The 24,077-nt window shown below is 43.8% G+C and overlaps 2 protein-coding genes across 3 annotated transcripts in view; one reads left to right on the top strand and one right to left on the bottom strand.

The window, feature by feature from the left end:
• Positions 1-24,077, top strand: part of SYN3 (synapsin III) — a 289,948-nt gene that overhangs the window by 124,893 nt on the left and 140,978 nt on the right. The gene's annotated exons all lie outside the window — the stretch shown is intronic.
• Positions 1-24,077, bottom strand: part of TIMP3 (TIMP metallopeptidase inhibitor 3) — a 46,209-nt gene that overhangs the window by 4,038 nt on the left and 18,094 nt on the right. The window contains exons 1-4 of one of the 2 annotated variants that reach the window (XM_048832553.2): positions 22,351-22,390; positions 8,662-8,744; positions 1,031-1,142; positions 137-258 (exon numbers count right to left, since the gene is read on the bottom strand). In XM_048832553.2, the coding sequence (XP_048688510.1) occupies positions 137-258; positions 1,031-1,142; positions 8,662-8,744; positions 22,351-22,375 (342 nt within the window). In that variant the 5' untranslated portion in view covers positions 22,376-22,390. Of the gene's footprint in view, positions 1-136; positions 259-1,030; positions 1,143-8,661; positions 8,745-22,350; positions 22,391-24,077 lie in introns of those variants that run through there. The other variant, XM_048832544.2, reaches the window with a different exon arrangement.

Raw genomic sequence — 24,077 nt, 5'->3', positions numbered from 1 at the left:
TGTTTTGCCTTCTGTAAAAAAACTCTTGCCCTTTGGTTCCTTCCCTGATAGTTCACCTGCATTATTGCTATAAGCTGCAATGAGCACAGTTCTAGGATTAGGCTTTTAATTGCATCTAACTGGAGGCAATACATACCTTGCAGCCACAACCGAGGTGGTAACGATGATTTAGTCCTTTGCGCTGGGACAGAGTCAGTCGGTCCCATTTCTCATACAAGTTACACAGGCCAGTATAAACCTTTCCTTCATACACACGGCCTGGAAAACACAGACAGGGACACAAATTAGTTGTTCTCAGTTCAGTCAGACAGTTTCCTGAGCCTGCTAATGTTCTCAATACCACGTGTATGCCTTTAGTCACAGTTCAGCAATCAGTTTATTTTCTTCTATTAGCTATGGGATTAGTGAGTGAGACTATGGCACTTCCACAAGTTGGAAGCTTTGTACCAGCTGTGAGAATCCCCAGCAGCATGCCAGTGACCACAACCATCACATTCCCCTCTGCAACAGTGCAAGGTGTAAGTGTGCCGGCACCTTAAGAGAGAAACAGGACTTGGCATGTGCTGTCCCAATTCTTTTTGCATCCTCATCTTAACAACTCACTTGGTCCAAACAGGCTTTTCCATTTCTAGCTCAGCAGAGCGGCGCCTTGCTGTTTCGAATCACACTGGCCTGTACTGTGGTGGGCACACCAGCTCAGTTATGCATTAATAGCCACTTATTGTCACAAAAAATGCTCAACACTGGATATGTGGTTTGTAAACTGGAGAGATTTAAGGGGAGGGAAAAAAAGTAGAGGAATGTGTTGCTAATGGAGAGGCAATCCCCGGAGACTGGAATGCTACTGACTGATTGTCACTGCATTCTATGTTTTATGCAGTATTTCAGCACAGGGAAGCAGACAGGCGCTGTCTTTAAGAACCTGCTTATAGAGCTGACCTACCTACCCCCATTCCGTGTGAGTGTTTGGCAAGTACAGATACAGACAGAAAAGAGGTCCTGATCATGAGAAACTCCAGTGGTCCCTTACCTGTAATCAGATACTGGTACTTGTTGACCTCTAGCTTGACCCCACAAAGACTCTCTGAGGCTTCTGTGTAGATATACTGAACTTGTGGCATCGTGTCAAAGCCCCTGTACATCTGAAGGAATAAATAAAGTTGTGTTAGACTCTAAGGAGGACAGTTTTTCAGCATGCTGCTGGAATTTCCTTTGGCTCCCTTACTGGTATCCGTAGGCCGTGATTCTGGGCAGTGAACTGTAGCACTCTTGAAAGCGAGGACCAGACGCTACTAGCAGGACTCTGGCGTACTGTAGGTGATGTGATTTGCAAGCCTCCCCCCCAAGTCGGCCAATACATGAGCATCTTCACCGCAACAATCCGTTGCCACCCTGCACTAACATACCACCTTTCCCACTCCACCTCACTTCTGACTTGAAGTGGTCACATCGCCTGCATTTCCAAGGTTCACAAACGTCGCAAGCTATTTCTGGCAGAAGCTGCACAATTGATTTGAGTTTATGAATCTGGTTTCCTGTAATTTAAACAATTTCTCTTTCCCCAAGGGAGATTTTTTAAAAAAATAAATAAGGCCCAACTTTTCCAGGCTCCATTATTTTGGATTTTTCGGTTTGGGTGCCCAATTTGAAGTACCTGCCACAAGGCCTGATCGTTGGCTATGTTAAGCACTCACAGCTCCCCATGACTTCAGCTGGGGCTTAATATTTCTCTAGCTAAAGAAACGCTTTTGCTATGTATTAAAAAAACAGCCTTCCCCCAAACTAGTACAAATGAGCACCATATTGGTGATATTAACATCTAGATTCTTTATTGTTCCTGTAGAATTTCTCTACCAGCTGCTCTGTCCCCACATCCTCTCTTAAGTGGAAGCCCAGTTAAGTTCAAGTTTGATAGAACCCACAAGTGTTCAAGTAGATATGAAATTAGAAAGAAATTAGTTTGACCTTCCCCAGTCTGGATCAGCAGCACTCTTGAAAGCAAACTACCTATCACGCTGAAGTGTGTGGAGTCATGTGAATAAAATAACCCCTAAGAATGAAGATTAAGGCTGGTCAATATTTTGGGGCGCAGGGGGGTGGAATTTCAATGACTGTTTTCCTGAAAATGTCAACAACAAAAAGTATTTGGCTAAATTTTCATGATGCTTTTCTGCTGGTTTTTTTTTTTTTTTTTTTTTTTTTGACCAGCTGTATCGGTGGCCAAAATTTAGACAGAAACACTGGAGGATGAGGGGAATCACAATTTCCTGAAGTTTCTCCCCCTAACTGCCCAAGCCCACAAAACTCACTTGAGATCAAATCCTCACTGGAACTTAGGTTCACAAGAAGTAGATGCTCAATGCATTCAACCTCACTGTCTCCTCTAGATCTGCCACTATCCTTTTCCCCCTATCTTTCTACTGCATCACCATTAAGACACCAGCTTTGCCAGCTTGAAGTTTCTCTCCCACTTTTATAACTGGAAATATCTAAGCAAAACAAACCCCAAAAGCTATAAATTCTTGTCATTGTGTCAACTGGGAAGTGTCCTGCACACCTTCTCCCGTGCTACGCCCTTTTCCTGGAATCCCCTATGATCCCAGTGTCCATGTGTACATTCGTTGTTCATTCATATACCTCCTTAACTAAGTTCTTTCTTAAAACTCACCAAATGCCACCTTTCCTTCATTAAGGGCCTAAACTAGAGCCCATTGACTTCAACAGACTTTGGACCAGGCCCAACCACTGCTGCCACACTCCCATTTAAAAACACATTTTAAAAAGTCTTGCTATGCTCTGAGATAAAACCATCTCCTGGGTCATCCAGTGACTTTTCTATTTGTCTTACCTCTCCATATTTATATTGCACTGATCACTAGCAGTGATCTAGCAGTACTGTTACTGTATAACAGCAATATTACATGAAGCGAAATTCATTCCAAAGAGCTTGTATTCTCCAGTCTTACTTCTAATTATGCCTGACAACTATGTGAGGAAAGGATTTTTTGAAGTTAATCATTCCATACCAGTAGAAGTGCAAGCATCGTGCTTGGAATATGTAAGTGTATACTTAACTGAGCATAAGCCTCCCATTGAATAGTTAATCCTTGCATGCTTTGCCTCATCCATGTGTTGTTATACTTGCAATTTTGTTGCTCTCCAGGGGATATACTTTGATTTCCTGATTTATGCTGTATGTTTGTAGGTGGTCCCGTGGTTAGGGCACTAACCTAGGACTTGGGAGAGCTGGGTTTAATTGCCTGCTCCTCCACAGACTTCCTGTGACTGCACAAGTCACTTTGTCTCCCTGTGCCTCACTTCCTCATCTGTAAAATGGGGATAATATCTCTACCTCACAGGGATGCTATGAAAATAAATTAAAGATTGTGAGGCACTGAGATACTACAGTAATGGGGGCCACACCTTAGATGGTATAAACTATAACAACAGAGACTGTGTCCTTTTGGATAACATCAAGCACATCATAGGCATTGAACAGGTAACGAGTGATACTGCACTGCCAGATGAGGCTCAGGTTTAATTCCTGAGTGTGTTCCCTTGTTCAATAAATCAACAGGGACTGGAAGCGCTGCAAAAGGCAGCATGCTCTGTCCCTGGAGAAGTACTTCACCTCACATTGCAGTGACTCCTCCAGCTGATTCTAGGAGCTGTACTGATGGGCTCTCAAGAGAGAGTCCCATCCACTCCCCTTCAACTGAAGGACAGTCACTGTGACATGGAGACTTTGGGGAGGGAGTACAAACCTGTGAGAAAATCCAGGAAAGGGAAGTTTTCTACAGAGGACTCTTTCCCTAATAATAAATAAATAAATAAATCCCAAGCATTGTTTCTGGATACATAAAATACCCTGCAAGTTCCATTAGATTAGTAGAAGAAAGTCAGCCATAAACCAGCCTCTCTCTTAACTGCTACCCTCAGAGTCATCCTGTCATCACAGTTGTGTATTTTAGGAAATCTAATGACAGGGAGCAAAGTATTAACAAGCATTGCATGGCAGTGCCTGCTACTGCTGCACAAGTTCCGGTTGTGTCAGCATTCCCATTAGCAAACCCCATTCTTGGAGATTAGGTGGAACTCTACCACAGAAAAGCATATGCAAATCATCTGGTTCCTCTTATTTCATGATGAATTTAGTACTGTGATGTCCTGTGACAGGATTATTTTCCCCTGTGAACTTTAACTGAGGGTAAATTAGACACCAGCTCTTTCTTCTTATGACTGCCACTGTTTCACCCCCTTACCTCACATTAAAGGTGAGCTACAAGCTAAAGAAACAAGCCATTTTCTTTAGGCAACACTTTAGGTCAATGCTCCTGCTTAGCCAGCCTACAATGGGATTGAGCAAACATGCAGAGTATTAAAATCTGATCTATATTTCCTTTTCGGGTCCCTGAAGTCGTTCTGGATAGTTCCTAGAATGCATTGTGATATCACAGCTTACAGTACCAAGAAATTACACTGGTGTATAGAGCCACGTCCTATCAGCTCAGTGAAGATTTTTGGCATGCAGTTTTGAAAGACGTTTGAAGTATTTTAGATCCCAAAAGGGAATAAATAATTACAAGATTTTCAAAACTACAAACCTCTGTGCTAAAAAACCTTCCACTGTCCTGCATCTATGGGCTGGCCCTATGCTCTCCATCCAGGCCCCTGGGCGTCTAACTGTAACATCACCTGATGAATTGTGGGACATCACAGAAGTGTGGGAGCTGGCCCAAAAGAAATCAGAGGACCAAAAAAGAAATACAAAAATAGATTGTTATTACTTAACATGCTCAATGCCACTCAGCCTGGTTAGCCAGACAATTTGGCACATGCTGCTGAAGTAAATCGCTTGTTTGTTTTTCATTTGCGGGTGCGGGAGGGCTTATTCATAGATTCATAGAAGGTTAGGGTTGGAAGGGACCTCAGGAGGTCATCTAGTCCAACCCCCTGCTTGAAGCAGGACCAATCCCCAATTTTTGCTCCAGATCCCTAAATGGCCCCCTCAAGGATTGAACTCACAACCCTGGGTTTAGCAGGCCAATGCTCAAACCACTGAGCTATCCCTCCCCCCCAAACACTTAAAGGCTTAAAGGTGTCCAGCAAACACGGACATAATAGTTTTATCATCAGTACTGTTTACAGGCAGCTGTGCAAAGCAAGATGCCTAGTAAGCTTTTCTTTCCAGCAGGAGTAGAGTAGGACTTCACTGGGGTGAGAGCAGGAAAGATGTACCACACCAGCTTCTGCTCCCCCACATCATCCACTGAATGCCTTTCTACTGAGCACTCTAAGTGCAGCAGACAGACAGTGGGGTTTAAAAGAAGATGCTCAGATTGTTTATTGAAAGTTATGTCTGCAGGATGTTCCAGTTAAGCTGAATAGTTTGATCGCTACAGGTTCCTTCCTGTCCAAGATCAGGTTAAAACATGTGACACAACATATCACCCCCACAGTACGGCACAGTGTGCCAATAGACCAACACTGGCCAACACATGCAACCGCTTGTTGAAAATAAAACCTCACAGGCTTTTCTTGGGGACGTGGTTTCCTAACAAAACATTTGGATCAACTTCTGCAAAGACAATTCTCCTCTTGCAGTCTTGGCATAGATACATGTGGATTAGTGGGATATCTGCTGTAAAGACCCATGCCCGCATATAGCAGCACAATCTAATGCAAACAGAACAGGAAAACCTCCTACAGTTTGGTTTCCCTAATTGAAATGCTTTGGAGTACAACTGGGTGACTTTTCACAATAGAGTGCAAATGTGGGAAATGCAAAGCCAGACAAGGTACGAGAACTGAGTGGGGATCTTTTCCCACTCAACTCTCTCACCTTGTCTAGGTTTGCATTTCCCATGTCTGCAGGCAGAATTATGACTAATATCAGGGACACTGCTATAGTCTACTTCAAGATGACTGCCTAAATCCCAGTCAAAATCACATATCACTATCACAGAGGACACTGTCATGAGGAGCCCTTGGCTGACAGTGGGGTAGAACCGGTGTTATTCCAGACACAGGGAGTTCTCTCCTCTCTCTGACAGTGGCCCAGACTCATGGAAACCTCTACTTGTCTTGAACTAGCGTCGGCTACATTATTCCCAGATTGGAATGCCTTCTCCTTCTGCCAGCAGGACAGACACTGCTTTTGCCAAATTAAGGGACTCCTCAGATTCCCTTATTGCTAGACCAAGGGAGTCCTAAGCCCTTGAAGGCTGTCATGAAACTGCTGAGCCATATTTGTTTCCTCCCTCCCTCTGGCAATATTTTTGAATCGCTGTTGGGGATTTCGGCGAGTACGATCTGACCCTCTTCATAACAGACATGGGACAAACAGTGCTGTGGTGACCTTACTATCAGTAATTGGTAGACAAGGCAGAAGTTAACTGCCCTTACCATGTCTGGTGGGGAATTTATTGTTCACTTACTCTGTGATTCTACATGAGGCGCTTAATACCTGAAATCTGTCTGTGTGCCTGAAGACGGAGAGTGCAGAATAGCAGGAGATGCTACTGGGGAGGTGAATGAGGGTCATGGGCTGCAGCGTGCAGATGCTGAATAGCACTGGCGGTGAGGTGCACAGGTAGAGCTGGGGGGTGGCAAAACAGGACTGGCACATCGCAAAGTGCTGCTGGTGAGGACTGAGGTGATTGCCAAAGGGAGGGGTGTGGCCGCACTGTCTTGCTCTAGCCAATGTTATCAGTCGTTTCCTTTCATGTGCACAAAATTCACAGACATTTTTCAAAGCAAAGCATAAGCAAATACATAACCCCAGCACTTCACACCCTCTTATGTGAAGTGCAAAAATTCCACTCCAGGGAAAGAGCCCTGCTAAGGCTGACTTTGGTAACGTGAAGCTTTGTGATAGCTTATGAAACAGGCTTTATGTCTCCTCCTCACAGCTTTGTTGCTTAGCTATAAACTGCCTTATAAAGAGAGTTACTGTTACAAGGCAGGCACATTTTCCTGAACCTTTACTTTCTCTAATATGTTTCAGATTTCTGAAACAGCTGCCAAGGCCTTTTCATTCCTTTTCTTTTATAAAAGACATAAACCAGTCTTATGACTGGAACGCTGCAGCCAAGAAAAACAAACTAGGGCTGATTTTTTAACATTACATAACAAGGGGTCAGCTGGCCAAAAAAAAAAAAAAAAACGTCCAAAGCAACAGGTTAAGTGAAATCTGTTTCGGCTATAAGTAGAACTGCGGGTTCATCATGGTGCAGAAAAGGTTATGGGTACCATTTCTGTTTGTCCATGACTTCCTGCGGTGAGGATCTAGGTGGGTCGCCTTCCTGGTACAGCGGGAAGGCTCTAGGGGGTGAGTTTGCCTCTCATTTGCCCCAGAGCGTTGGCTCCTGTGTCCCATGGGGCTAAGCCCAGCTCCTTGCTTTGGGTATTACAACCTGGCACCTGGAGACAAAGCACCACTAACTCAAATGTGACCCAGTCACACCTTCCTCCCCCTAAATTGTGACAGAGGGGCAGTAGGGCCCAACTAGTCTCTCTAAGCTGCTGAGTGGTCTTTGTGAAGCATGTTTGCTTTCTCAGTCCAGCTCATACTGGACAAATATCCACATGATAACTGCCACCATTCAAACTGAAAAAAGAACAGGAGTACTTGTGGCACCTTAGAGACTAACAAATTTATTTGAGCATAAGCTTTCGTGGGCTAAAACCCACTTCATTGGATGCATGCAGTGGAAAATACAGTAGGAAGATATATATATATATATATACACCGAGAACATGAAACAATGGGTGTTGCCATACACACTATAATGAGAGTGATCAATTAAGGTGAGCTACTACCAGCAGGAGAGAAAAAAAACCTTTTGTAGTGATAATCAAGATGGGGCATTTCCAGCAGTTGACAAGAACGTGTGAGGAACAGTAGGGGAGAAAAATAAACATGGGGAAATAGTTTTACTTTGTGTAATGACACATCCACTCCCAGTATTTATTCAAGCCTAATTTAATAGTGTCCAGTTTGCAAATGAATTCCAATTCAGCAGTCTCTCGTTGGAGTCTCTTTTTGAAGTTTTTTTGGTTTGGTTTTGTTTTGTTCAGGTCACTCGATTACAGACCTAAAAGTCGCAATATTACAACTGTTCTTTTTGCGGATACAGACTAACACGGCTGCTACTCTGAAACCATTCTAACTGACACGCTTGTTGGCGGTCTCAGCAGAGAAGCCAAGGCAAGAAGAGGCTGAACGACCTATCCCCAGACAAGTAGTCCCACTAGAACAGATCTGAAGCTTATTGGTAGGGCCACATAGAGAAGCCTGCACTTCTGCTGCCTACACTGTATCTGCTGGGGATAAACAGGACTTCAGTATCCAGAGCTGTCACTCTGGCATCTTTCACTACCATAAGTATTAAGAATAAAGGAAAACCCTAAATACTCAGCATTATGTGGTAGGCATGGCCTACAGCCTCTCTTTAATCTCTCTCTCTCTCTCTCTCTCTTTGAAGGTATGATTCTGTAAATTGTTGACCACCCTCCACTCCCATTAATCACTAAGGATGTTGAAGGTGCTCAGTAACTAGCAGGACTGGGTCCTAAAAGCAGCCAGTGTTAGTGATCAGCAAGTAACTAGAATTGCCTTGGAAGCTAAACCTAGCATGAGGTGCCTACACACATACGCACCTTCATCTGCTTGACGGTGTATCGCATCGTTCCAAAGGGTCCATCTTTCATGAGCTTCTTCCCCACCACTTTGGCTCGGATGACTGTCATGAGAGAAGAAAAACAAGACATAGTAAACAACATGGACATTGGGACAATAACATTTCAGGGACTCTAATCCAGATGTTAGATTAGATACTTCAATTCAGCAAAACCACATGGATGGATGACACTGTAAAATAAAAATAAGATAAATCCCAGGACAAATAAACTCCAGATTTATTCTGTATCTGATGCACAATTACTTGCATTCCCCCTGCACATATGCACATTAAGAAATGTCTTTTCGATTCACAGGGGTTCAGCTGAGTTACCAAAGGCCACTGGGTGCCTTCTGACTATTAATGAAATACTTTCCTTCCAAAGAAAGGATCCAGACCCCTCTTGTGAGACGTGGAACAGCGGAGCTAAACTGAACCTGGTGCCTATGCCGCTGGCAGGAACCTGGTGCAGAAGTTCTACCAAGAGAGGTTTTAGCTGCACAAAGTGGCCATAACTACCACTCTGCTACTGTATAGGGACCAGCATAGCCTAGAAAGTGGGTGCATGGGCCAGGGAGGGGGCCATGAACAGGGAATGTGTTGATTTGGCACATCCCCTCAGCAGCCTTCACTGGTGGGTTTTATATTGAGCCCTGGCTGCAAACAAAAGAGAGCAGTCCTCCTTTGGGATGAATACCCACTCAAGGTGTAGTTTAGACCTGCCAGCACTCATAAATCTGGCCCAGTAATTATATCCTGTCCAGTTCAAATCGTTTGGTGATCAGGGCCTTTCGCAAAATAAACTTGGATATTAAAGTGCTTTGGCTACTTGCAAGAAATCCTAGCTATATTTGCTCAGCCCCTAAGATCAGTCACTCAGGGGACCATATTTTGTGGTGTCAGCAATGGTATTGTCATTTAGTGAAAATCATCCCCATGCAGAAGGCAAGAACAAAGCCTACATACACTGTAAAGTCCACTTAAATCCTCAAAATAGGGCTAAAGTGGGACCTCAGGGCTGCATAATCTTTGCACTGAGCCCACCAGAATGAATTTCACTCTGAATGTCTCAAGGAGCAAGGGGCAGAAGGGCATTCAGCAAATAACTGTCCATTTTTTCAAATTAATTTATTTGTGGTCCTTAATACTGCTCTTGGAGCTCCCAGTCGCTGTGAAGCCACAGCACATAGGTCTGGGATATCAAATATACCAGGAACTCCACTGGAGCTGTAATAAACTGGGCACTCCCGGGTCACCCTGTTTTTAATATGTACTAAAAATAACATTAATCTGCACCCCCAGGGGTATCTCCATCACTGCAGTGAAAGTCCTTTTGTTTGGAATATCTCAGAGCAATGCATACTGGTTAAGTGATTGAGAGAAACCTCAGGACCTAGAAATCAGTGTTGTAGGTTCTCAAATTAGTTTACCATTAATTTTTAGCAAAATGTCCTCCTGTTCTTTGATATTTGGGGCATTCAGCAAATAACTACCATTATCTTTTTTAGAAAAAAGTTTGCAGGTCACCTTCAAGTTTCGGCAAGACAGCAAAGATTAGAGAACAAGAGAAAGGCCAGAAGGAATTATTCAGCTAACGTTCACTGCCCCAGAACAATTCTATCATGTCATCCAAGCCGCAGACATGGTTTAATCTTTACCATGGCAGAAAAAATGAGCTCAGAGATGCCCAGTCCTAGGAAGGGTAAAGATTATCACTTGTCTTCTCCACTCCCCAAAGAGATCACTGAGTTTTTTAAAAATTGACCACAACCAATAATATTTTCAGTACTAAAATGAGAGCTGAATAAACCTACAAAAAAGTCTTACTTTTAGTATATTAAGCCTTTCATTATGAAGAACCATTCAAACTACTTCAGCAATACCGAAATAATCCAAAGGACACTACATTATCATCAAGGCAGTGGTATAGTGAAGTATTTTCTGAAATAGGTTTTGGGGTTTTGTTATTCTACAGTGTTTGGGCAAAAAGACATTGGGCCAGATCTGTAGCTACTGTGTATCAGCATAAGTCCATTGAAGACATGCTGAAGAGCTGGCCCAACAATGTTGTCAAGCTTCTGATATTCCAGCAACCAAAAAGGACTGTATACATATTCCATTTCCTTTGACCTTGCTAAAGTTCTGATATTGACTCCTTGGACTGGGAGGAGGGTTTACTTCTTTCAGAGAAATTCAGTACAACTTTTATCTACTGGTAAATGAAGGCATGCCATGGGAAATGCTTCATTTAAACAGGGAAATTGTTACTTGGCTAAAAGGAAAACTCCTGCTGACCAACTTGGTGATTTAAAGGCATGATAAATTTTAAGCGATGGAGGAATTTCAATGGAATTTTGAAATGCAAGCTGTTTTATGACACATCCTAACAGCTTCTAGATTTATAAAGTTTTTAAGTAACATGTTTTAAAGAAGAACAGGCTCCCAGTTGTTAGCAATTCCCCCCCCCCCCTTTTTTTTTAAAAATATTCTTTTGTATTACGGTAACACATAGAAACAGCAATCAGAATCAAGGCCCCATTGTGCTAAGTGCTTTATGAACATAGGGCAAAAGATGGCCCTGCCTGGAAGAGGTTGCAGTCTAATTCAGATAAGTAGTGGTGTAATAACCAACTAGAAGGAATGGGGAAGTGATGCAGTAAAAAGATCAGGTATTTACTGTATAGGCCAATGAACAGAGCAAACAGAAGGGCCTACTAGCCATCTACTTAGCTATTATCAGTTGGCAGATTCCCTTAGGTCTCAGGACAGAAGTATTTTGAAGAGGAACATGAAGGAAGAGAAGGTAGTGGCTTTATGGACTAGTTCACAGAGGGTGTTCTGTGCAGAAAATGTGGAATGGAGGAAAGCTTGTGGATTTTATTTCTATTATGGCAGTACCTAAGAACCCCCAGCCAAATATCAGGGCCTCATTATGCCAGGGAGTCTACATACAAGTGACAAAGAAGAGAGAACCCCTCTGAGGAAAAGACAACAGATGGATGAGAAAAACAGGGGAAAGGAGGTTTAGGACAATAAAATAAACAAGGTATATCATAGGAGAAACAGGAAAAAAACGTGATGGAGACGGGTAAAGCATAGTGGCAAGGGGACAAAACATACAACTCCCTCTCCTGAAGAGTGAACCAAGTTTTCAGGGCTTTAAAGGTAAGCACTAGAAACTTGTAATAGAATGCACTGGACAAAGAGAAGCCTGTGGATGGAGTCAGAAAATGGGGTGATAGGATCAGGACCCATCCAGGCAGATGGATGATTTAGGAAGCAACGTTCTGAATGGCCCTGAGAGAAGTGAAATGAGTGACAAGAAGACCAGGACTCTGGTGAGAGCTATTTCACAGAGAGCATGAGACAGAGTAGAGAGGACCAAGGATGGAGTTGGAGGCAATGGCTGTAGATAGCACATATAATGGGTTTAAAGGGAGAAGGATGATGAGGCAGTAGTTGCAGAGGGTCAAAGGTATGGGCTTTGTTTTATTTTTAGGATTGGGGAATCCACAGAGCTCTTTAGATTTATGATTAATTTTCCCTTCAAAAGTCCAGGAGGCAGAGTGGTGAAAACTGCTCCAAAAATCACCTGTTCAATGTCTGACTTTGGATCCCCATCAATTAGAGCAGGATGTGGCTTGGTCTTTGCCAGTTACAAACTGCCCCTACCCAAAAGAGCATCGTCATAACAAACCAACTGAAAAATGCAGTAATTTCCAGTACTGACACGAGACCCTTGGGGGCCCGATTCTGCACTGGTTTTGAGCCTCATGCAATATCATTGATTTTAATGAGGTTGTCTGGGGCATTAGTCACTGCAAAATTTGGTCATGGTCTTCAAAGAGTTTCTCTTTGAGATTGTGCATGTGTGTATGCAGACAGTGTAAATCTAAAGGCATGGCCTAGTATTTACAAGTGTTTTGCTCTTTGTCTCTTGCATGATGTCAGGGTTGCCCTCCAATATTGGAAACAGGATGAAAGTCAAAGAGAAAGAGGTCAATTAATCTGACAGATGAACACACATAGTCTTTTCCTGTATCCCACCCAAAACAGGTTTGAGGGCTTCTCTCTCTCCTCTTCAAGTAACTTTTTGTTGATAGGGCTACTACAGCCAGTCTTTTCAAATACATTCTTCTATAAGAAGGTTCCATTAGTAGCAATTCAAAATCCCAGTGACAACTTATTTGTGAACTCTTTTGCAAATGTGTTTTTATTTTCTTGTATTACCAAAAACAGATGAACTCACAGCAAAAAAAAAAAAAAAAAAAAATTAATCAAAACAGTAGTTCATACTTAGATCTGGCTCTCTTGAAAAGTGCTACAGATTTGGTGAAGAATGCCCTTGAGGATTTTAAATACCGTATCTTTAAAGAGGTGGATTGTTTTCCAACTTCCACCATTTTTTCTGTGAACCCCTAAAAATCAGAATGTGAACTTCTTGGGCATCAGAAGTTAACCAGAATGAGCACAATTCCTGCAGGGTTGTGTGAATTCCATCAGGTACCATTGATGGAGCTAGCATACAATGAAGGAAGTAAACAAGAGAGGGCCACGTTGAATTCTGCTGCATATTAAAATATTGTGAATAGGGAGAAGAAATCAGTGTTTGCTAATAAAGGATAAAAACCTGGAGTGAAAGCTCACATTATTGAAGGGACCTTGAACACAATGAAAAGGCAGGGGGAGGGAGGTTAAAAACTATTTAAGATTCCAAATCAAGAACATGTTTATACTTGGGTGACAGACAAATTCAGGTTCTGACAAAATAGATGAAAATTAGTTCTTTCTTCCCAAACCTCAGTTTCCTTAGCAACAGTTTAAATGGAAGCACTTAACGTAGCGCAAAGACTTCATTAAGAAAGGCTGGCTTTGATTTAGGCACCAGTCAACAAATTTACCAAAGAATCAGAGAATCCAGAACTAGGGTCTTTCTAAGTAAAAGTATGTCTCCCCTTACAGCTGGGATGTGTAATTCCCACCTTGGGTAGATGTACACACACACTATTCTGCTCAAGCTAGCATGCTAAAAACAGCAGTGTGGGGTTGCAGTGGTATGGGCTAGGTGGCAGAGTCCATGCCCGCCTGATCCCTGGGAATATACATGGTCGGCTAGCTCAAACTACTGCCCATCCTGCTGTGGCCACATTGCTATTTTTAGGTGAGAGCTCAAGCACAGCTAGTGTGTGTACGTTTATTCTAGCTGGGAATGATCCCTCCTAACTGCTGTGTAGACATACCCTAAGTGAAAGAGGGTCCCACTTTCAATTAATGCAATAGTTGTGAACAGGCAGAGTGATTCACTAGCTCAATTAATGGTCCTTTGTGCCTCTCCTCCCTGTTCTTAAGGCTTTTATGCCACAGGATGGTCAGACAGCAGTAACTCCAACTAAGGGTATGTCTTCACTAGCAACGTTAAAGTGCTGCCGTGGCAACGCTTTAACGTGGCTGTGTAGTCACGGCACCAGCGCTGGGAGAGAGCTCTCCCAGTGCTCTAAGAAAACACCTCCACGAGGGGAGTAGCTCCCAGCGCTGGTGCACTGTCTACACTGCCATGTTACAGCACTGAAACTTGCAGCACTCAGTGGGGTGTTGTTTCACACTCCTGAGCGAGAAAGTTGCAGCGCTGTAAAGTGACAGTGTAGACAAGGCCAAACTCATCTTGATCAAAACCATGCAAAACAAAACACACTAGTCTGGGCTCCAGTGAATGGGTAGAGTCCTCCTTACTCCAAGGCAGCCAGCCTGGGTTTCCACCAGAGAACCTGATGGGCCTGCAGTCTCAGACTCCATCTCATTCTCTTCCCCGAGCACCTGTGCACGCCAAAGGAGAAGCCACACTCTTTGCCAGGGACCAGATAATGTTCTAATTTGAGTCTACTCCTATCTTCTCTGGGACTAAAATCCTGCTCCCAGAGACCAGACTGTTGTATCTGCCATGTAACTGCATGAAGGCTGGAATGGGAGGCAATCCTCCCACCCAGGCTGTTGAATGGGAGTGGAGCTGCTCTGCAGTTGTGGCTCCAGCCAAATGGTCCTTCCCTGTGGCTCTTCCAGGCCTAGCCTGCCCCGAGACCCTCCTTCTGAGAGCATGCTGCGAGTCTCCCCAGAGTAGGGCTCTGTGCTATGGATTTGCAGCCCTATCCAGCTTCACCAAATCCTGCCCTTTCCCCACACAGTGAGAACCTCCACTAGCTTTATTGCCAGAAAACTTCTTCCCACCTGGGCAGAGGGTACAGAATGTGTCCCTTACTGATTCGGGACCTTAAAAATAAACTAAACATTGTCTGCAAAAAGAAAAGGAGTACTTGTGGCACCTTAGAGACAAACAAATTTATTTGAGCATATGCTTTCGTGAGGAAAGCTTACGCTCAAATAAATTTGTTAGTCTCTAAGGTGCCACAAGTACTCCTTTTCTTTTTGTGGATACAGACTAACACAGCTTCTACTCCTAAACATTGTCTGTTTTCCCTACTCATTTTTAAAATGTTATGCTCTATAAAGCACCTAAAGTTGACAGTATTTCTGTTACAAATTCAATCCAAGATATCTAACAAAGCACATTTACTTGTGGAGACTCCTATTTTATCAACAAAATGCTGCTAACCAGCAAAAGGTGCGGTGAGCACTCCCCCTGAACTCTCCCTTTCTCCCTGGAGTCCTGTTACAATCCTGCTATTGCCGATGGGAAACGTTATCCCACACAAGTGGTCACCAAAATAGCTGCATATTTTTAAACCACAGCCCCTTTGAAGTGGGGCCTATAAAAATACTCCAATCCAAGATGAATGTTTCTCAGTACTTTGGGGTTTCAGGTTGGGTCACTTTGTGGGATTTGAGCGGTTGGCAAAGTCTCATGAGTGATTCATAATTATTTATGTGAAGCTAAATTAGATGGGGATATAAATCTTTGATAAGATAAGCAAGGCAGCCACACTATGATTCAAAAAGAACCCAATGGACTGACTCTCAAATCTGATGTTCATTTCCTTTAAAATGTATTTGGGGGGGGGGTATTTAGTTGTGGTTCTGAACAAATAATTTTTACAAATCCTACTCTCCGCTTGGGCTCTGGAGATTTATACAGCATGAATGCCAAAAAAGGACAAGAGCATATTTATATCTTTTTTCCTTTGGTGTGTGTTTTTTTAAAATGGGTAAATTTAGTGCTTAGGAAAGCACAGAACTGACAGCAGCATAGCACTATGCAGGCATCCCCTTTGCTATTTATTGTTTGAATTCCCATAGCATCCACAATGTGGTAGGCACTGCCTACCCACACATACCCTGCTCTATGGGACTGACCCAGACCTTTCCCTTGACTTCAGTAGACACTGGATCAGGCCCTAAGAAGGTAAGCAACATAGGAAGGGCTTAAGGGCAGGGAGAGAATCCAGACAGGTTTGGTTTATTTTGTTACATAAATATGCATCAGTTCTAGCCAACCACTCCTTGACCTATCCATTATTAGTTACCCAGTTCCCTGAAGGAGTCACAGAAGCAATGGGTCTTCAGGTGGGATTTGAGGTAGGAGACGACAGTGGCCTCACAAGTCAGATCACGAAGGGCAGCATGGAAGACCAGGCACAGGCAGTTGTGAGAGAATGGGACAATTGGTAGATTAAGGCTAGAACCATTTGCAGGGCTGAGGCGATGATGTGACACAAGAGGACTTGTAATTATTCTATGGTGACATGCATGCACACACCAGCTAAACAACACATGTGTGGCATGGGTAAGAGAACTCTGGAGCTCTTACTCCCATCTGAAAAACAAAGGCCTCTACTGCCTTAGCTAAAGTGGAATTTCCATTAGCTGTCAGTAATGTTAAGGTCTGTATTCTTTCTTGTAGGCCAGCAACTAGATGGTAACATCACAAATGTAACATTATGTTAATCAGAGGGCAGTGGTGCTTACTATCCAGTGCATTGGAAGCTCTATCAATGTTAATCTGCAGAACTCACTGCCATCTGAGTCCCAGAGTCTTCTTACCAGAGAGTACTAGTTGTCACAAATGTAGGTTTTTCCTTTTACATGGGGGCAGACCCTTTTAGGGACAGGGATTAATCCCAAATCCATTTCAGTTGTGACCCAGTAATCAAAGACTGATCAAGACAGAAACTCCGAGGCTTTTCATTTCGGTTCCAAGGATTTCATTTATCAGTGTGTCATTTTGGCAATTTTAAGTGGATCTGGTTCAGAAAAAAAATCCGCAGTGCATTTAAATAATTTAGGGCATAGGAAGATTTATGTATGCAGTATGGAAACAGTGGTGACAAGATGTCTTCTCAGTTGCCGTGACATATAGATTGCAAAACACCACAATGCCCTGCAGTCAGCTGAATGAGTAGAATGGATTAGAAGCAGAACTGTGGCTAGCAATGGAGCAGCCTCTAGGAAGTGCCATGGGACAACACAGACTGAGCCACAGGCTGGGGACAATGAACTAAGCTATGAGAGGAACCACACACACAAGTGTGGACACATGCATGTGGGATAACAAGGGATGCATGGGAGGGATGAAGGGGGTGGGGAGGAGTTCTAATTGTTCATCCACAGGCAGAAGCAGTCAAAGCAAAAGATATGGGATCAGCAATGGGGCAAAGAAATTATACCCCAACAAGATCACTGACTGGATCAGAGCCTGGCCAAGCAAAAATTTATTTGCCTCCAGGAGCAGGATGGACTTGAAGGGGCAGCTTGTACTCATCCTATGTTTACTTTTACTGCAACAGAGGCTTTCTACCGAGGGTATTTGCATCTTTCCTTTCTGCCTGCCCTGGTAAGAATGCCTTCCTGCTCAGATGTGCATGTGAGGGTTTGTGGGGAACAGACCAATGGCTGCATCCTGCAGGGCCTAAGCAGGTGAAGTGTCTACAACTCATGGCACACCTCGCATGCGACCAAGAATCTGAGAAGTTTAATGTAGCAATCACAAGGACCTCCTTGGGTGGGAGTCCCTCACGCTGCTTTCTAGGGCTGAGTAAACGCTGATGATCATTCTTAGCTGATCTGTCCTTGCAACAGACTCACAACTCATGGCACACCTCGCATCGACCAAGAATCTGAGAAGTTTAATGTAGCAATCACAAGGACCTCCTTGGGTGGGAGTCCCTCACGCTGCTTTCTAGGGCTGAGTAAATGCTGATGATCATTCTTAGCTGATCTGTCCTTGCAACAGACTCGCTCTCCGTCTCATGGGCTGCATGCTTTTCCACACCCCTCAGGCTGATCTGTTAGTAATTACACCAGCAGGGCTCGCTTTCTGCATCATTGAGGAGCACAACTGCAGGCCAACCATGACCCTTTGGCAAGGCGCTCTTGCCTAGTTTTATTGAGGCTCTTGGGAGCCTTTGCTAAATTGTCTGAGGGCTATGTGAGAGACAAGTGGGTGGGGTGAGGTGGGGTGGAGGATGGGGAGGGGAGAAAAGTAGCGGTAACCCACTCACTCCCACTTCTTCCCCAGAAAAGCCAAAGGTGGGGTTAAATATAGTGAGTACTCCAGCAAAAGATGGGAAAATAATGTTTACTCTCCCCATGGGTTGTTTTGCCTTAATCTGCATGTACCAGAGTAAGAGCCACCTCCTTGTATCATCACCACACTAAGTGAATTAAAACTACAGGGTTCTTCACACATTTGTATGTTTAGGGGGGAGGGTGAAGTGGCGGGCATGAGAAAATACTGGAGAAGGAAACTCCTTTTTTACCTATCCCTTCCAACCAAAGCCACTACAGTGCACCAACCCAGGCTTCCTGTTCCCCTGGAACTAGCCACTGCCAGAAGAGCTGCTACACAGCACCATAAAGAGGGGAGGTGGGGAGGCATGGAGAAGAAGCACACTGCCTCCACAGTGCTGCCAGGGAATGGGAGACCTAAATGTTGATCTCGTGCCCCTTCGACCACACATATCATGAAAAGTGGCTGACGCACTCACAGTGCTGAGCACCTGCCGTCTGAAAAATCTGGCATCTCATGTGAGGCACCCAAAATCACCAGTCACTTTTGAAAATATCGGACTTTCTTGTAACAATTAGAATGGACATTGCACTTTCGTTCACTGAGCATGGAGAAGAGATTATATTTTGTAACTAGCTGTCGTGACTCCATCTCTGTTAATGCCATGGCTCCCATTTACCAGTTCAGGTGTTACAGAAGAGTAATAGTACAGGACATTTGTGTGAACACTTTATGCCTTGCTGTAAACCTAAGGTGTGCTCCTGCTGTAGGCTTAAGTCAGATGGATGCAATGCAAGCATTGCAGTTTATGACTTACAGTAGTTTAGCAAACTGGCTGGAACTCCATAGATTAGACCGGGGGTTCTCAAACTTCGAGTCGTAACCTTATTATGTGGGGGTTCACGAGCTGCAGCCTCCATCCCAAACACCACTTCACCTTCAGCATTTATAATAGTGTTAAATTTTTTAAGTGTTTTAATTTAAAAGGAGGTGGAGGTCACACTCAGAGGCTTGCTGTGAAAGGGGTCACCAGTACAAAAGTTTGAGAACTACTGGATTAGACACGTGAACTGTATTAACTGAGGCACTGGACCAGATATTGCTGCCAAACCTATAGACAGAAGAGGGTGTTCTGACTCACAGGGATTCCATCCTTCAGGTTGGAATGAGTGAGATATTTGCCACTTGTCGTAATGTCACCAGGTGTGGGGCAAAAGTTGCTTCATGGTGACAGAGATCTCTAAGGAAGACTTGAGTCTGCCTGAAGACAAATGCAGACACCACTCCTGGACACATCCTTCTAGAGCCAGATGGAAAATTTTGACTAAACATGCAAGTTTGATGGGGGAAAGACGAACAATTAAAAAAAAGTCCATCCTGTCCCACACCCCATCCCTGTCTTCCAGCCAGATCTAACACATTCTCTATGGTCCCCACCCTGTGGCTTTAATTCCTAGCCTCATCTGGCATATGTCACAGCTGTTTGAGGTAGCTTGAAAGAGAGACAGTCATGCACTATATCTCTGGGGGATCGGTGGGTACCCAATTAAATGGCTTCATATGGGGGCCTGCATTTGTTTGCTATCGACTGCAGTTGGCCAGGGCTGGTTCAGATCTCTTACTGCTAAATATTAACCAGGTTCGTCATGTCCTTTTATTCAGCAAATTTTCCCTCTGCTAAAGTTCATTTGTTCCAATGGGCTATAATGTCCTGGCTTCCTACAATGAGGAAGAGGAAGAGAATAGGGCAATGCACCTTTTTCCGGAGAGTCTATAATAGCTCCAGGCACCATGTGGCTTCAACTAGTTATAAAGCAGGACCAGGGGACAAGAATTTAAGAAGCAAAGCTGCAGACAGCAACTGGAGTAAACGTGGTTGTGTTGGGGTCCCCCATCCAGCTTAATGAATGGAAGAGTATATTATTTGTGTTGTGTGATAGCACGTAGGAGGCCCAATTGTCCCTCATCACAGATGCCACATGACATCTGATGGCCTCATATATACAATTAGCTGTTTGTATTGGAAATGTGGAAATCTGAGTGTAGAAAAGGTTATTTATTAAATTAGTAGGACACCATTTTTAAGCTTCCAGCACTAGTAACAGTTTTACATCCCTCGTGCTGTATCTCACACTGGATCCCACAGGGGCCTCTACACTTTGAAACATTAGCAGTGGGAATGGAGAAAGAGGAGAGAACTTTGTTAGAAAACACTGACCAGCTTCTGATCTAGACATACTGTTCAGGTCCCCATAAACAATTTAAAAATTCCTAAATTCCCCATAATAGTCCTCTCTGCCTAATTCCTAACATCCATCTTCACTCTTGTGCTTCCCATGACCCAGAGCTACTTTTTTTTTTTAAAAAAAGAAAGAAATATTTGTAATTATTTGTAACTTGAATCTTTAAAGTGCTTTACATAGATGGCTTGCTCTATGCCAAAAGACTGGTCAGGGAAATTTGCAGGAAACACCTTGCAGAACACACACAGCAAAGCCAAAGGAAGAAAAAAAAGCCCTGGGAAAACATGCGAGGTCCATTGTTACCCACTCTTACATCTACCAAACTGTTCTTAGCTCAGGAGAGGTCAGGAAGGATGGAGACACTCATTGGAAATGGCACATGAAGCAGTTGTTTGAACCGTAAGAATTCCACACGTCATTAGTTTAGATTCCCAGCTTGTGTCAGCAAAGCATTCTAGGCTGGCCATAGCTTTAACTAGATTGGCATGTGGGCTGCAGGGTAAGTGTGCCTACAGCTTGGAGAGGCCCTTAACAAAGGGAAGCACTGAAGGCACCTCTTCCATCTAGCTTTTTTGGAGGGGAGAATGTAACGGGAGGGGGGTTGCGGGAGGCACATTTTCACCTAAAATAATTTGTGGACTAGGCTGCTTTGCGGTAAAGCTCAGTGGGGTGGGGCAAGCCACAGAGTTAAAAGCAAGGAATGAAAATGAGGTGCATGGAAGGGAGCGCCTTGGGAACAGAGTGGTAAGGTGCCCTCACCTCTCCAAAGAATGAACTCAGCAGAGTGCCTATTGACTCATCTTGTTTGGCTGGCAATTGCCAAAGAGGGAAGATTTGCTTTCAGTGGAGGCTAGTGATGTTGAAAGGTGGATTGGCAAAAACAACATAAAAAAGCATTTCCAGGGTCAATTTACAGTCATGCGTAAAAATAACTAGTGTGTGACTCAAAATTGGTCCAGCAGGGCTTCCTCTGGAGGCACCTCCACAACTTGCCTTTGGGCCACCTGGGTTCTAAATTTAAGGTTTATTAACTCCTCCCCCAATTCTGGAAGCAAGGGTGGGTGGGGCATAGGGCAGCACATGCCGAAGTTGAGAAGTTAGTCTTTGACAGACAGGCTGTCCTTTCTCACAGCTCTTCTGAATGGTTAGGAGGGAGCCATGGGTCTAAGTGTTCAATTTGGGGAGTATGGCAGAGCCATGGTGAGACCTATTAGGGGCAAACTGAAACCATGTGTGGTTTTAATGAAACGAGGAGCTGGTGTGCAGGGCTGATTGCAGCAGGAACATTTATTGCCTGGCTGGAATGTGCATCTGGCATTGATTGTTTCCCCAGCCATCAAGTGAGCAGTAATGTGGAAAGCAAATTGGAGCTTATAAAGAAAGATGAATTTTCTAATGAAGTGCAATTTGGGGAACAGCCTTTGTAAGGAGAAAACCATGTTTTTGTTCATTATTTTAGTAAAAAGTTATGGGTGAAACTGATTTTGTATCTCTGGTGACCACCGCCTGGAGGCTGAATTTCCTGAAAGACTGGCACAGCAGCTAAAAGACAGGGCAATAATCTGGAGGGCCTGAAACCAAAATGGGCCCCATTCCACCATCCTAACTCACCCGTAGGTACTTACTCCCTTGAAATCACTGGGACTATTTGCAGTATTATTGAACCTGAGTAAGGGGAGCAGAATTAGTCCCCAAGACACAAAAATGAGCACCAGCTCACACTGCACATTTGAAGCACAGTCTCTTGGATAATGCTGAGCCAAACAGGATCAGCTGTTCTGCTGGCAACTGGCCCCCTTGCTATTTACCATAGAGGATGTGAACGAGTAAGCCATTATCTTGCAATCGGTGTCTGGCTTTCAGCACAAGCAGGGTAGAGAAGCCCCTATCACCTATTTTCTGGGGCGTGTCTAGATAGGTATGTAGAGGATGCTCGCAGATATCTGTGTAGGAGCCATGACAATTTTACCTCCTGCTCTGCTGCAGTGCCTCATTCACACAGATCCTGGAATCTCAGGCCTCTAACATGGAGGATGCTGTTCATGTCTTGCTCTTAATACTGAGAAATTAAACCTGTGGACGGGAAAGGCGAATCCACATGAGGTGAAGAAACTGGCAGGAGCTTGTTCATGAGTTACTTCATCTCCTTTCTGGGATATATGGTGTGAGCAAATACACCTGCACACCTTTAATTATATTTTTCAAACAGCTAATAAAAAAATTCCTGAGCAAAGTCTGCCCTTTTCCTACGTCCCTTGAATTTACAGTGCAATCTCCAAACATGCTGGGTGCTGAAATCTAAATGGGCCAACAACATGTACAAGAAGGAAGGGAGAGTCTGGCTTGGGAACGTCTCGGAAAAAGTTTCTGTTGGACAGAAGAATTAGGGCAGCCCTAATGACCAATAAGACTTTACAAAAAGGGAGGGTCGAAAGCTCCATGCTTTGGATGCTACTTATTCACTGACATGTAAGAGGACTCTCCTTTCTCAAGCACCTTGCCCAACTGGGACAGGTGCCAGCATTTTGTGATGAGATGGGCCTCTACTGATCACATGTTTTACACACATTTTTGCACGTAGGAGCTAGAGTGTAAGAGCTGTTTGGAAACATGTATAGATTTCAAGGGTACTGGGTGGGCCTACAAATTCCTTCCTGCATTAGAAAACCTGCTTAAGCTGATAGACTAAGCAGCTGTCCAAGCCAAAAGGGACATATATATTTAACCAGGTCCCAAACTACATGTGCTATTCTGCTTTTCATATTTGCACTGGACCTGAGAATAACCTAGTATTAGGCCTGCTTTTTTAGGGAAGCTGAAATTGTATGCAGACGTGCCTTCTTGGGAGAAGCCTGTGTCTTTTACCTATCATATTTTGCTGTGAGCTATTCAAGTGCTGGCAGTTATGTGTTGGAGGAAGCAGGGTATCTATAAACATAACTGTGTCCATGACACACTTCACATCGATGGCGAGCTTTGAGAAATCTATTAATTTGGTATATTATTTATTAATGTGTCAATAGACAAACCTCAGTTAGCCAGTCCATGATTGTCGAAAAATCTCAGCTTATCTGAATGTCAGATACTTTCCCTGAGACTCCATTGCACACAAGTCTCTTTGTGCTGAAGTCTGACTGCCACCTTCAGATGTATATACAGTGATCTTAGAGCCTGATCAAGTGTCCGCTGAAGTCAGTGGGAGTCCTTCCACAGAATTAGTGGGCATTGGCTCAACCCTTGGAGCACAGATCTTGGCTGCTGTCTCTAGCTCAGCCAGACAGCCTGCAGGCTTCAAAGAAGTTCAGGGATAGGGGACCATCAGTGCAGACCTAACAGCTTCCTGGCCAACTCCCACAGGTATCCAAAGGTTTCTGGTATCCCTTCGGGTTTTGTGATAATTGGAGTTCTACTGCAATTACTTAATTTTAAATCAATAGCGTGACATTATACGGCTGAAGGGTTTCAGTATCTGTTTGTCCTTGAAAAGGTGTGAAATGGGAAGTGGGACTGGGATGTCCATGACAGAGTTAATCAAAACACATGAAGTGTCTCTGAGAAGATTTGCCCACCCTTGTTATTTGCCAGCAATACAGCTGTTTATGGAGTAGAGAGAAATATTGCCCACTCTGGCTTTGGACACAGGACTTTCAGACTAGAAAATTACTGAAGCAAAGGGGATGAAGATAGGCAGGGATG

Source organism: Caretta caretta, chromosome 1 (genome assembly GCF_965140235.1).
Source record: "Caretta caretta isolate rCarCar2 chromosome 1, rCarCar1.hap1, whole genome shotgun sequence".
NCBI lineage: Eukaryota > Metazoa > Chordata > Testudines > Cheloniidae > Caretta > Caretta caretta.
This window is presented reverse-complemented; position numbering and strand designations above follow the sequence as displayed.